The sequence below is a fragment of the Sorex araneus genome, chromosome 1 (assembly GCF_027595985.1).
Source record: "Sorex araneus isolate mSorAra2 chromosome 1, mSorAra2.pri, whole genome shotgun sequence".
NCBI lineage: Eukaryota > Metazoa > Chordata > Mammalia > Eulipotyphla > Soricidae > Sorex > Sorex araneus.
In genome coordinates, this window is record NC_073302.1 from 440,532,774 (window position 1) to 440,546,875 (window position 14,102).

The following is a 14,102-nucleotide window of genomic DNA, read 5'->3' on the forward strand; positions in this document are numbered from 1 at the left end:
TACGGGTTCAATCTCCAGCACTCCAGATGGTGCTCCCTGAGTGCAGAGTCAGGAGTAAGTCCTCAGCACCTTTGGCTGTGGCCCCGAGATAAAACAAGCAAACAAAAGCAAACCAAGACAAGAGATAACAAATGTTGGCCAAGGAATTGGAACAAAGGAAACGATTGTGCTCTATTGATAGGAATAGAAGCTGAGGCAGCCACTCTGCAAAATGATTCTTTAAGAAGTTAATGATTGAATCACCCTATTCTGACAAGCTGATTGAATAATTCCAATTTAGGGTTTATACCCCAAAGAATTCATTGAAAATACCCAAAGAATTCATTGAAAACAAGAATCTCCAAAAGCTATCTGCACTTCTGTGTTTATTATAGTTATTCACAACAATGGCATGGAAACAGGCCTCCATGATCACTGATGGGTGAATGCTGCTAGAGAATAGGATACTAATCAACCATGAGAAAGAAGGTCAGTCTGCCATTTGTGACGACGTGGATGGACCTTGATGTCATTGTGCTGAGGGAAATAAACCAGAGGAAAATACTGTATCCTGTCACGCATTGGTGGAATCTTACCTCAGAGAGTCAAAGTCTTAGAAACAGGGAATGGAATAGTGGTGAACAGGGGCTGGAGGCTGCGGTAGAAAGACAAGCCAGGAAGCACACAAACTTCAGTTCTAGAAAGACTAAGATCTGAGAATCTAAAGTAACTCCTGGGGACCACTGCTGATGACTCTGGTGGTCATCAAAGTTTGCTGAGCAGAACTCAATCATTCTCACACGCATCCGAAAGATAAAGGTGTGTGGTGATGAGTATTAGTTAGCCAGAGGATAGGAGTCCCTTCAGAGTGTGGAGAGAGTCAACATCACCACGATGTTTCAATATCTTACAACACTGTTTGCCAAGTGTCGCTCCATAAAGCTGAAACTTTGATACTATCGGACTATTAAACCACATTGTTTTTCTTCTCATGATTTTTCAGAAGAATTCTAGTGTTTCACACTGACATATATTACTTGTTTTTTTGGTTTGGAATATTATTTATTTTCTAAGCTGAGAACTATCTTAGTGCTTTAAGAAATGAACAGCGACCATCTGCCTTCTAGGCCTGAGGCCAGTGAGGCCTCCCTGGCACCATCCTACAAGCTCAGCACCAGGCCCAGGGCCTCGACTGTTTGGGACCTGTGCATTGCAACCCTGGCAAGCACACAGCCAAGTAAAACAAAAATTATTCTAGTGAAGAGGGACTGGGGGACTCCTTCACCCCAAGGCATCGCAGACTTGCTTCTATTTTAAAAAAAGAATGAAATGAGGGTGGAGGACTAATGAGGAAGACGATATTAACATCACTGTAAAAAGTAAATACATGAAAATTAAATTAAATGAACGCTAGATGAGACCTAAAAAAGTAAAAGGGTACAAAGCATTGACATTAACAAATGACTTTTCCAAAGTCATTTCGAGAAGTCCTAAGTTCTTCCCTTTGAAATAGAAGCAAGAAGTCCCCCTTTAATTAACCACCCTGGTATCTCTAGGACTTAACCTCAAACTCAAGTACTGAGTGTTTCAGCTTGATTCTCTGGGAGTTGAATTCTCAAGATTTCTGGTCTGTACGGAGAAGTAGATCCATATCATCCTATATTTGCAGTCCTTTGCAGGTTTAGCAATCAAGGAGATGTGAGGACAAAGAAACGAACAGAGACACCCATGTTCAAGGTCCCGAGGTCCAGGCTCCCTTTCAAGACTCCTTCCCCTAAGGTCACAGCTCTGCTGCCGTTCAGCATTCTGCCCACCCTGCTTCCCACTTTGTCTGCACACCCTAGGACTGAAGCTCCTAAAATGCAAGTTCCCCCCGACATGGCTGAACACTTTTCCTGGTTTCCCCAAAGAAACTATAGAAAAGGAATAAAGGTGCAATAAGCAGGTAATAAGCATTAACATATGATAAGCACATTCATTTAAATATTAATCTAATCAATAAACGAGTGAGTTGAATTACTGTGCAGCTACAGAAGCTTTTCATCAGCAGAATGGAGCTCAGAGCAAAGATGAGGAGCTAAATGAGGTCAACAGCGGCTGGCTTCAGGGAATAAGGTGTGGGCCGGGAGGGCAGGCCAGCACACGGTAGCTCTTCTCTCCACCTGCTACTGGATTCTAAAATCCTGCTCAAGAAGTGTCTACCCATCATGAGATAAGAGTATAAAAATGAGGGAGCCGGGGATGACTCAGGAGCAACGCGCATGCTAAGGCAAGTGTGAGACCGTGAGTCCATCTGCTGCCCTGTGTGAGCACAGTCCTGTGGACGCGGCTGTCCAAGACCTCAGCACACAGCCAAGTGTGCCTTCCCTGGCATGGAGTATGTGCCCCCTCTCGAGCTCTGAAGTCTTGCAAAAGTGTGAGCCTGGCAGCCAAGTGTGCAATGCCTAGTGTGTGCAATCAACACAACTCAAGAGCTGGAGCCCAGATCATTCGATGAGCACATATGCAAGCGTGACAAGGAAAAGTGGGTGACGTCTCCTGCAACGAGCCCCTCCCCAAGTGCTTGAGCACCAAAGCCAGATGTTGCTCCCCTGGCAAGCATAGGTGCAACACTCATACAACACCATAACAACAACAACAAAAGTAACAGGAGACTCATAATCATACATGTATGTTTTAAAGAAGGTTAAAAATGAGCACTGGTTCAAGTGGTAGAGCACATGTCTTGTACAGGTGAGACCCTGGGTTCCGTCTCTCACACCACATGTCCTGCCTACACCTCAGCACTGCCAGGGGTGGCTTTAGTGTGGCCTCCAAGAACTACAGCAACAACAACAAAGAATACTTAAAAAAAAAAAAAAAGAAAAACGTGATCCAAAAGTAGTGGTCAGTCTATTGTCTGCCCCAAGATGCCCTATCAGTTCCCATCACATTCAACTGTTGCGGTGCTCGGGGTGTAGTCAGGCCTTCAACAAGACCGGCCCATTTCTGAGGATGCCATCTCCCCATGTGGTTCGGATGTAGCCCAACTTCCTTGGCTCAGGTTCCAGCACTGTTCCCGTCTCTCCTTTGTTCCCCTTCTGCACCCAAGCTAGGCGTTGCTCCCGCAAGAACTTTTGTGCTCTCTGCCTATAGCCCTCACCCAGCACACCACCATTTACAGGGGCTCACATATCACCAGGAAGTTGAGAGCTTTCTGAGAACAAGGAAGTCTTTCTCCTCCTCCTCCTCATGTAGTAGGTGATCCATTCATTAGAGAGGAGAGAAGGAAAGAAAGGAGAGGAACGGGCTAGTCAGGAAAGCCAGACTGAGCCGCATCTGAACATGGCAGGGATTAGAAGGAGGATCTGGAAGTAGCAAAGGGGTCACCTCAATAGGTCTGACTAATGATGCATTGAGAAAATACCCACTCATCCCTTGAACAAGGAATGTCTTCCAACAAAGCCTGGAATCTGTGATATCATGGCATACACAGCTTGGCATTTCAAGAGCCCACCACAATAAGCACCCCCATGGAGATGACCATTCATATTTTACAATCTCTTCCTCCTACCAGCCGAGTGAGCTCACTGATTCCAAGGAATGGGACGCAGCTGAGCAGGGTGGGTCACTGCCAGGAAAGGCTGGAAGCCTAAGCAACCCAGAGGAAGTGGGAAGGCATAAAACAGATGTCAAACCACAGTCCTTGACCTTCTTTTCCACCCCTTATTTCCAGTCTTGCAACAGGTTAGAATAGATGAAGTATTGTTGGTTTGCGATGAAGAGCACCCAGCCCCAAGGAGGGCTTCCTGGCTAACCTACAGCCAAGTCTTTGTCACAGCACACATACCCAAAGACTTTCACTTAGTTTGGAGCAGGAATGTGGCATGTATTTTTTAACAAGTGGGTAATTTGACTATGCACCCCAAGTTGAGAATCACTTGGTCATAAAAGAGAGGAAGGGAGCAGGTTCCTACAAGAGGGGACCTTCCAAGGGTTTATTCATCTCTGGACGTTCTCAGGATTAACGTGGGAAACTTCCCTTCCTGACAGAGGATTACATGAGCATTTCCACAGATGACTGACTTAGTTTCTATACCTGTAGACCAAACACATCAAAATAAGAAAAGGTGGAGCCAAAGATATAGTATAGTTTGTAGGGCATCTGTCATGCACATGACTGACCCGGGTTTCATCCTCAACATCCCATACGGTCCTCTAAGGCAAGCCCAGAATAAGGCCTGAACATTGCTGGGTGTAACCCAAACAACTAACTAACTAACTAACTAAATAAATAAATAAATAAATAAATAACATAAAACATTGCCTGTTTCCAAAACTAGATAGAGTAGCTTAGCAATAGGAGACACTTGCACATCGAGTAGGAACACTTGGCCCCTGCTTCCACTCTCCAGGGTTTCCTCAGCAGCTAGTTGAAGTGTGGTCAGCTAAAGGAGGCCATGACTGTCCTTAGCAAGTTTCCCGGGCCTTCAGACATGAATTTGTCATATGATGGGTTCTATCAAAAGAAAGTGAGGTTCCAGCACACCCCTCCAGAGGAAGAGATGACAGGACGTGCATTTTAGTGCAAGGGGTTGGCCGTATAGGTGGGGGTATACCAGAACCCCAATCTCTGCACTGTCCTTGCTAGCTGTGCTTTATGCCAAAGGGCATAAACTCTACTGATCTTCACCTTTAGAATTCTACTAATCTGCCATCTTTAAAATAGGTTAACGGATAGGCAACACTATTATTCAAAATGCGGTCCTCAGAATCACAGTGACAGCATCAACCAACAGCTATTTAAGAATGCAGAGACTCAGGAGTTCCCATCTCCCTGCCTCCCTGTCAGAATCAGCAAGAGGGAAGGATAAATGCAAACTCTCAGAAATGTCATTTTTAACCTGCCAGGTCTTCTCATTTCAACTTTGCTATACTGACTGGTTAGATCCTCAGAATGAAATTATGTTGAGTTGGAATCAGTTGTATTTCACAGAACTGCAGTGCTTTGGGTTGTTCAGAGAAATAATGATGTGTGGACAGATCAATCCCATGGCTGAAGATAGAAAGAGCATGATTTTTGTTTGGCTTTGGAGTCATTACCATCTATGCTCAAATCTTCCTCCTGGTTTTGTGCTCAGAGATCACTCCTGGGGTTCCTGGGATAAAACCCGGGTCAGTTGCATACATGCAATTCAAGGGCCTTTCCCCTGGACTACTGTATAATTGTGCTGGCCTCCAGAGCATGTTAAGCGTGCATTGTTCCTATCATGACCCTCTCTTTTGCTGTTTGCCTCTCCATCACTTAATCATGAGGATCTTCTCTATGGTAAGTCTCCAAAAGCCATCTGCTATTTCCTATCTCTCCTTCACATGCCTAGGCCAATCATTCCTGGTCTCCACACATTCTTCTTGGCCCCCTCACACCTGTTCTCCACTCTGCAGAGAGACAGTTTTCTAAAGCTAAAACCTTGGCATCTCACTCTTTTGCTTGAAGCCTTCTTGATCTTTCACTTACCTGTGAGATGAGGAGTGAAAATCCTTAGTAGGACCTAAAAGGTCAAATGATGGTGGTGGGGCATTGGGGAGTTACCAGAGCATTCTGTCTGTAGGCCCCTTCCTCTTCCCTAGCTAGTTGTTGTTGTTGTTGTTGTTGTTGTTGTTGTTTTTGTTGTTGTTCTTCTTCTTCTTCTTCTTCTTCTTCTTCTTCTTCTTCTTCTTCTTCTTCTTCTTCTTCTTCTTCTTCTCCTCCTCCTCCTCCTCTTCTTCTTCTTCTTCCTCTTCCTCTTCCTCTTCTTCTTCTTCTTCTTCTTCTTCTTCTTCTTCTTCTTCTTCTTCTTCTTCTTCTTCTTCTTCTTCTTCTTCTTCTTCTTCTTCTTCTTCTTCTTCTTCTGCTCCTCCTCCTCCTCCTCCTCCTCCTCCTCCTCCTCCTCCTCCTCCTCCTCCTTCTTCTTCTTCTTCTTCTTCTTCTTCTTCTTCTTCTTCTTCTTCTTCTTCTTCTTCTTCTTCTTCTTCTTCTTCTCCTCCTCCTCCTCCTCCTACACCCCCTCCTCCTACACCTCCACCTCCTCCTCCTCCTCCTCGTCATCCTCCTCCTCCTCCTCCTCCTTCTCCACCTTCTCCTTCTTCTTCTCTTTCTCCTACTTCTTCTTTTAACAACACCCAGCAGTGCTCACTACTCACTCTCAGCTCTGTGCTGTGCTCAGGGGACCATATGGGACGCCAAGAATCAAACCTGGGTCATTCATGTGCAAGGTAAGCACCCGACCCATACTATCACTCCAGCCTCTTCCCTTCTCTTAAAGGACACTAGTGACATCCTTCTTTACTAGGGGCTTTGCACATGCATTTTCTCTACCTAGAACTCATTTTTCACTCTCTGTTGAATTTCTCATAAAAGCCTTTCTGAGTGTTCAGGTCTCTGTAATATGGCTATCATGTCCTTTTCCCCTATCATAAAAAAGTGTGAATTGGAACAGTCACAGATTGTAATCAAATATCTATTTATTTAACCAACAAAAACTAGCTAGTAAATAAACTCAAGGGCAGAGATCACCTGTGTTTTTCTCAGAGTATGTTAAATTTCTAACACCTAGAACAATGCATAGGCTCTACTAGGCCTTAAGGATTATTCATTTAGGACAAATTCGTGGATTTTTTTTTCTTTTTGGGTCACACCCCGCGATGCACAGGGGTTACTCCTGGTTCTGCACTCAGGAATTACTCCTGTCGGTGCTCGGGGGACCACGTGCAAGGCAAATGCTCTACCCACTATACTATCACTCCAGCCCCATCATGGAATGTTTTTTAGGGAAAGGGCAGAGGAGAGAATGAGAGACTTTAAAGAGACAAAAAGGAACCCTGAGGCAGAATGCTCAATGCCTTCTGGCTGAGTAAGCATGTCAGAAATTTCAACGATCAGAGTGACTGAACGCTTAGTCCAAGCTGCTTAGAGTGTAAAGATGCAATTCAGTAGTTCTCAGCCTGAATCAATATTAGAATCACTCCAGGATAAATGCTAAGAGATAGTACTATGGATAACTCACTTGCTATGCACACGGCTGACCCTAGTTCAAACCCTGGCACCCCATATGATCCCCCAGCACCCCCATGAGTGGTCCCCGAGTGCAGAACCGGGAATAAGTCCTGAGCATCACTGGGTTAACCTAAAAACAAAAAATAAAGGCTATTCTTAAAAATACCAAAGTTGGGGCCAAGAAGTAGTCCAGCAGTGAGGGTGCACGCTTGGTATGCACCTGACCTGTGCTTGATTCCCAGCACCACCCTAGCCCCCACGCCTCACTGCAGCACCAGAGGTCCAGGGCACTATCGAGGTGGCCTGGGTATTCCTGACACCGAAAGGCCCAAGAGACTTCGTATCCTCGAGTCCTTGCCCTGGGCAGCTGGCCCAGTTCACTAAGAATCACTAATGAGACCCCCAGACTTCTCGAGCATCACTTAGACCCCCCAATATCAAAGTGAAGGTTTGGGCACGTGTATACGGCTGATTAGGTATGCTGACTATAAGAACCAATCTTTTTAAAAAAATACAGATTCCCAGGGATGGAGTGATAGCACAGCGGGTAGGGCATTTGCCTTGCACATGGCCGACCTGGGTTCGATTCCCAGCATCCCATATGGTCCCCTGAGCACTGTCAGGAATAATTCCTGAGTGCAGAGCCAGGAGTAACCCCTGTGCATCGCCAGGTGTGACCCAAAAAGCAAAAAAAAAAAAAAAAGAAAGAAAGAAAAGAAAAAATACAGATTCCCATGTTTCTAATGTATAATCCTGGTTAAAAGCCACTTATCTAGCAAGAGAGGAGAGGATCTACCCAACATTAAACAAATATTTGGTTTGGCGCTCAGGTTAAAACTCAAGTCTCCTCACACCCAGACTTTGAACTCTCACCAGGAAACCCAAGATAACTAGTACTATCACGTTAGTTCTGCCTAAACCCGGTATAGGTTGAATAGAGAAAGGGGAAATAACCAATAGCATTATTAGGGACATCTGGAAAGGTTTTTCTTTCATAATTGAACAATGAGATAGATTGAACAATGAAGCAACTTAAGAGTGAAGAAATTTGTGCATGTATTTTCCAACCAAGAGAGAAGTAAAACAATTCCCTCCCCACCCACGTCTGCTGATCTTATAAAATTAATGCAGATTTTTTTCCTTCCATTTTAACTGTCTTAGGTGGTGCTTCTAGGCTGCTCTCCTGGGGCCTGGTGACTTTTCAGCTCTCATAAGCTCCCCAGGGGAAGCTCCACGTGACTCCACGTGATAGAGTGTCCTGTGCTTCTAGAGTGACTAATGTAATCCAAAACCAAAGTACTCACTGATATTTAAAACAAGTTTTAGTACGCCATAAATAAAAATGCAAACATGATTGTACTAGGCTATTGAAGTACACTGTGTTACCTCACCTACAGAATAAAAAAAAATTTTTTTAAAGAATGAGAAAAAAGCCACATGACCTGCCAACAATTTTCTTAATCCCATCAAGACTCTATTAGTGAATTTTTTCCTAAGGCTTTCGAATAATAAAAATGAAGCAAGAGGAAAGAATGCATTATATGATAAATCTGAGCCATCATGAAAGCAGAATCTTGGAAATCATGCAGATAGTTTGTAAAACACCTGATATGATCCAAATAGACCTCTGCCATGTAAGAGGAACACAAATACTAAAAGTAAACTGTATCACTGTGTCACTGTCATCCCGTAGTTCATCGAGTTACTCAAGCGGGAGCCAGTAACATCTCCATTTGTCCCAGCCCTGAGATTTTAGCAGCCTCTCCTTACTAATTTTCCCCAATGATTAGAGGTTCTTTTCAGGGTCAGGGGAATCAGACCTGTTATTGTTACTGTTTTTGGCATATCGAATATGCCACGGGGAGCTTGCCAGGCTCTTCCGTGCGACTGAAAGTAAACACATTACTAAAACTAAGGAATAACATTTGAGAATAAGGGCCCTTGTCCTGATTTTCTGTAGCACCCCATTTCTTTCCCAGCTGTGTTCTCAACTCTTCACCTCTGTCCCCAACTAAGAAAAGTCCATTTGTGTCGATGGGGCTTTACTAAGTGGAAGGAGGAAGAAGGGAGAAATAAATATAAAGGAAAGGACACGTGAATGTGCTCAGACTGAATTCTGCCCATCTAGCTCTGAGATCAAGGGAGGGTCGTCTAAGGCTCATCTTCACCAACTCTAAGGTCGGTACATCACCTACATTCCAAATTCAGAAAGTCCTTGAGTGACTTTGATGCAACAGAAGCCAGGGAAAAGGCATAACTGGCAAAACAGAGCTAGGAACACTGGGAAAAGTCCACGGATTCTAATTCATTCATGTCTGTGTATCTCCAGATTTCAAGTCATTTACCCATCCCACTTGGCCCATCTCAGCTGTTCTTTCTCCTTTCATGGTCTCTCATGCCCAGTTGGAGATGAAGGAGTAAACTCCTGTGTCCACCTCTGGCAAGATAAAGCCCCAACACCCAGCCTGTCTTCTCTGAGCAACAGATGCTACTTGGTGAGAATCAGGGACACTCCCCCTCTATCATCTATTGAGGAGCAATTCAAGATGCACAGTGACTTGACCTATTCTGGGACTGAGTCAGCCTCCGCCATACTGTTTTTTCTCTGTGCTGTATTTGGTCCAATCTGACACAGGCTTTTTGCTCATTGATGAAGCAGGCAGTTTGTTATCTTTCTATCCCAGACCCCATCCCTCTAGTTCAGCCTGATCTCTTTGTGTGGCTAACACTTCCTGCAGAGATGGAGCCTAAATCTACAGTCACCCAGCTCTTCCGTGCTTGACAAAATTCTTGTTCCTTTCTCTTGCTTTCTGTCCACGTGCCTACACAAACTTCCACCAACATTCAGGTCACCAAAACAGAGACATTGGCTACCTAGGTACAATAAAACAATGTACAGTACGCTGAGAAGTATGCTTATTAGAGTGTACTCATCTGTTACATCTGAAGGCAGCTTCTAGGTTCAGAACACTGACCTCTGCTACATGTAACCTACAATCAAACTTCCTCTTTGTACCAGGTATCTAAAGTGCCCCATGAAAAGAGAAGCCCAGTGAGTTTAAAAGACCTCTGAGATTACGGATGTCCACCTTTTTTCCAGCCCAGGCGCCCTTTTGTGGCATAGTTGCCAGCTGACTGCCAGGTGGTACTGTGCTGCCAACTCACGCATATTGACAGTACACAGAAACCACCGGACAGCATCTGATCTATTTGCCCTAACAGGTCAGAAACGGATGAAGGGGATTTGGGCACAGTTGTCCCCTCTTGAGATGCTCAGAGTTCCCCATCTGAGTCTATCTGACAAAGGAATGTATCTCTGTATAAATCAGGAAGAATTGGACAACCCTACGGAATGGGTCCCGTCCCACCAACCATTCTCTCCAAATATGTGAGAAGCGCCACAGCTCCCTGGACCTGCGTGTATTCACCCACCTGGTCACCCCTCCCCGACTCTCACATCTAGTTTCTGCTTGGGTGCCCGCAGGATTGCTATAATCTCTACTAACGCCCCGGGGGGCGACATCCATCCATCCCCTTCCTGAGAAGACTCACATGCAGGGGCTTCTGCTGGAGGATGGTGATGTCTCTGGCATCGGTGCGAGTGACATTCCGGAACTTGAGGGGGCGGTAGACGCAACACATCGTGAAGCAGAACATGTAGAGCACATACAAGGCGCCCAGCACACAGAAGTAGGGCCGCCCGTATTTGTTCCACTTGAAGCTCACCAGCTGCTTCACTGGCGTCTGTTCCAGGATCCGCCGTGCCTGACGGGGAAGAGGAGTGTAGCTTGGTGTGACCACCATCGTGAGAGGCGCAAGGTCCCACTGCCAGTCCACCCCACCTTGCTCCTGGAGCCCCCCCAAAAGCTAGAGGATAACCAACATGGCATCATTCATTCCAAGAGACAACCGTGTCATTTACAGACAGCTTGTATGTGGTTCTGCTATGTTGCACGAGCTCAGCTTGATGCAGCTGCTGCTGTTCTACCGTGTGGCTGGAGCTTGGGGTGCTGGTGCCGAACCCCTACAACAGCAGATACAAGGTACCAGAGCACCCTTGCAGCTCTGAGTGGAGGAGGAGCTGGGAAGACAAGCCCGTGAAGGAGAGGCCGCTCCCAAGGCAGGGAGGTCTGAGAAGGCGTTTGTAAGGGAGTGTGTTTGGGAATCTGGAACGATCGTGGATAGAAAGTGAAAAGGATGAAGCAGATGAAGCAGATTCACCCACCGCACTGAGCATCGAAGCAGGGAGTTTAACATTCTTTCCCCGATACAGAGGGGGTGGTCCGGGAAAGTTCAAACACAGAAGGAATTGACTTCACTCTACAAGGGTTCCAGGTGGCACAGGAGCAGTAAACATTTCGGGTAGGGGGCTGGGGAATGCTCAGTGGTGAAAACAGCTGCCTCGGAAACTCAAAGTCTCAAGTTTGATCCTTGACATCTCCCCCCATGCAGGCAACTGCTGCTTGGGACTCCCTGGTGGTGAGAGGGTGCGCATGACCTCTCAGGGCTACTACTGCCAATTGTGTGTGAGCACCACAACCCTAGTGTGATTCCCCAGTGAGCGTGTGTACAAGCACAGAGACTAAAGGCATGCGACCCCTTCTCCACCAGCCCTGCAGCTGGGCAGGAGAGTGTGAGAACAGCCCACTGTCACTACAGCCCCAGCAGCAGCAGCGAACAAAACCGAAGGGGACCTACAGGAGCTGAGGCAGTGGGTGTGGCGGTAATTGCAGCCAGGTGGGTGGGTGCCCTGATGTGAGCCACTGAGAGGAGAAAGATGAGGCTGGACCAGGGAGGGGCAGGGCAGGAAGAACATCTGACCAGCCACTGCATTTCCCTTTGCACTACCTGTCCTGAGATTCTGGGTCTCAGGGCTTCCTACCCGCTCAGGAAAGGCCCCAAACCCACCACACTGATGAGGACCGGAAACTGTATCCCTGAACAGAAACTGTATCTCTGAGCGGAAACTGTATCTCTGAGCAGAAACTATATCTCTGAGCAGAAACTATATCTCTGAGCCCAGCAGGAAGCTCAGGATGCTGAAAGGATGAATGAACGTTAGAATGTAACTTCCAGGCACAGGGTTTATGGCCTGGGATGAGAAGGGGGAGTAGAGCATAGTGGGGAGAAGAGGGTGCAGGCAGGACAGAGATGCAGAGGACTGAGGAGGTTCTACTCCCCAGTCGGGAAGCCTGGCGCCCAGGACCTCAGCACATGGGCGGTCTCAGCTCGGACACTGGCCCCCACATCCATACCTCCCGCTTCTTGGAGGAAACCACAAGTTCCAGAAAAGACACCTCCTCTCCCCAGGAGTCGATCTCCGTGAGGTCATACAGGGTGGAGGTCAGCGGCCCGTATGTCCACTGGATGTGCTTCCGCTTCTGCACCAAGTGCTGGAACATCTGGGGGGACATGAGGGAGGGTGGGTGGGGGCAGGGTGAGGGGGGAGAATCTGGTGAGGCAAACAGGTGTGGGGGCGGGATGCTGCTCCCTCCCTAGGACTGATGGACGCTGGGGACTCAACCAGCCTCTTTCAGTCTGACTCTCTCCTGCCCATAAACCCTGCGGTGTTTTGAAAGTAGAGGAGAAGCACAGGGATAAGAGCTCTGTGTCACCAAAGCAAAGGACCTAAAGCAAGATGCTCGGGTCCTGTTGAGCTGACACTCAACAGGTGATCACTCAACAGTGATGGAGGAGAAGCAAGGTGACCCCCTTTGTGCAATTTGGGGAGAAGTCATGAGCCTGCCACACGGGGTGGGGCGCCCTCACCACCGTGTTGCCCTCCACGCCCGCCAGCTTGAAGGGGGTGAGGCCTTGGTGGTTGGGCACGAGGTCCAGGGACTGCAGCTGGCCGCCCAGCCCGTCGTAGGACAGCAGCAGGTTGTACATCTGGCAGGCGAACGTCTTGTTGGGCTGCAGGGTGAGGATGTGCAGCACCGTGTTGCCTGCGGGCGGGGCACGCGGGGGTCAGTGGCCGCGCCCGCCTCTGGCCCGGCCAGTCTGCCCTCCCGGCCCGGTGCTCACCCAGCGCGTCCTGGGCGCGGAGGTCGGCGCCGTGCTCCAGGAGCAGCCTCACGATCTCCTCGCTGCCCACGCAGGCGGCGAAGGACAAGGGGTGCTCCCCTGGGGACACACAGGGCTCGTGGGGGGACGGCGCGGGCAGGGCAGGGCAGGGCAGGGCTCCCCAGGCCGGCCCTCTGCTCCCCGGGAGAGGCCCTGGGCAGCAGGACCAGGCGGGGGCGGGGGTGGGGCGCTGCCCTGCCCTCCCACCAACCCTCAGGGCCCCAGGCACAGACCTGCCCCCTGCCCCCTCCCGGGCTCCTGCCCCCGCGCCCCCCTTCCCCGGGCCGGGCCCGGCTCCCACCGAAGTAGATGAGGTTGCGCGGGCTGAGCTGGAAGGCGGTGCCCGTGGCCCTGGCCGAGACGCTGGCGCCGCGGGCGAGCAGGGCGCGCACCAAGTTCACGTTCTGGTTGACGATGGCGATGTGCAGGGCCGTCTGACCTGGAGCCCAGAGACCCCGTCACGGGGAGCCCGGGTTCTGCGGGGCCCAGAGAACCCCTCCCGCTGTGGTCGTCTCCTCCTGGGCAGCTGGGGTGTGCAGGGGGGGAGGGGGGCAGGGGGGCTGGGAGGAGGAGGAGGAGGAGAAGGAGAAGGAGGAGAAGGAGAAGAGGAGGTGGAGGAGGAGAGGAGAAGAAGGAGAGAATAAGGAGAGGAGGAGGAGAGGAGAAAGGGGAGGAGAGGATAAGGAGAGGAGGAGGAGAGGAGGAGGAGGAGAGGAGGAGGAGAGGAGGAGGAGAGGAGGAGGAGAGGAGGAGGAGGAGAGGAGGAGGGGAGGAGGAGGAGAGGAGGAGAGGAGGAGAGGAGGAGGAGGAGAGGAGGAGGAGGAGGAGGAGGAGGAGGAGAGGAGGTGGATAGACCCGCCATCCCCAGGTGTATCCCCGGTTTCTGGGGTCTCAGCACCCCTTCACCCCCAGTCCCACATGCCCTGGTGGCCCCTGGGGCAGATTTCTGCTCCACCCTCATAGTAGGGACACACTCCTCACAGCCTTGGTCCTTTTCTTGTTCGTTTTGGGGCCACATCCAGCAGTGCTTAGGACTTACTCCCGA

At 48.9% G+C, this 14,102-nt stretch overlaps 1 protein-coding gene across 1 annotated transcript in view; it reads right to left on the reverse strand.

The window, feature by feature from the left end:
* Nucleotides 1-14,102, reverse strand: part of TRPV5 (transient receptor potential cation channel subfamily V member 5) — a 29,372-nt gene that overhangs the window by 12,537 nt on the left and 2,733 nt on the right. The window contains exons 4-8 of the mRNA XM_004608332.2: nucleotides 13,359-13,496; nucleotides 13,019-13,117; nucleotides 12,764-12,939; nucleotides 12,250-12,396; nucleotides 10,547-10,759 (exon numbers count right to left, since the gene is read on the reverse strand). Coding sequence (XP_004608389.2) covers nucleotides 10,547-10,759; nucleotides 12,250-12,396; nucleotides 12,764-12,939; nucleotides 13,019-13,117; nucleotides 13,359-13,496 — 773 coding nt within the window. The remainder of the gene's footprint in view (nucleotides 1-10,546; nucleotides 10,760-12,249; nucleotides 12,397-12,763; nucleotides 12,940-13,018; nucleotides 13,118-13,358; nucleotides 13,497-14,102) is intronic.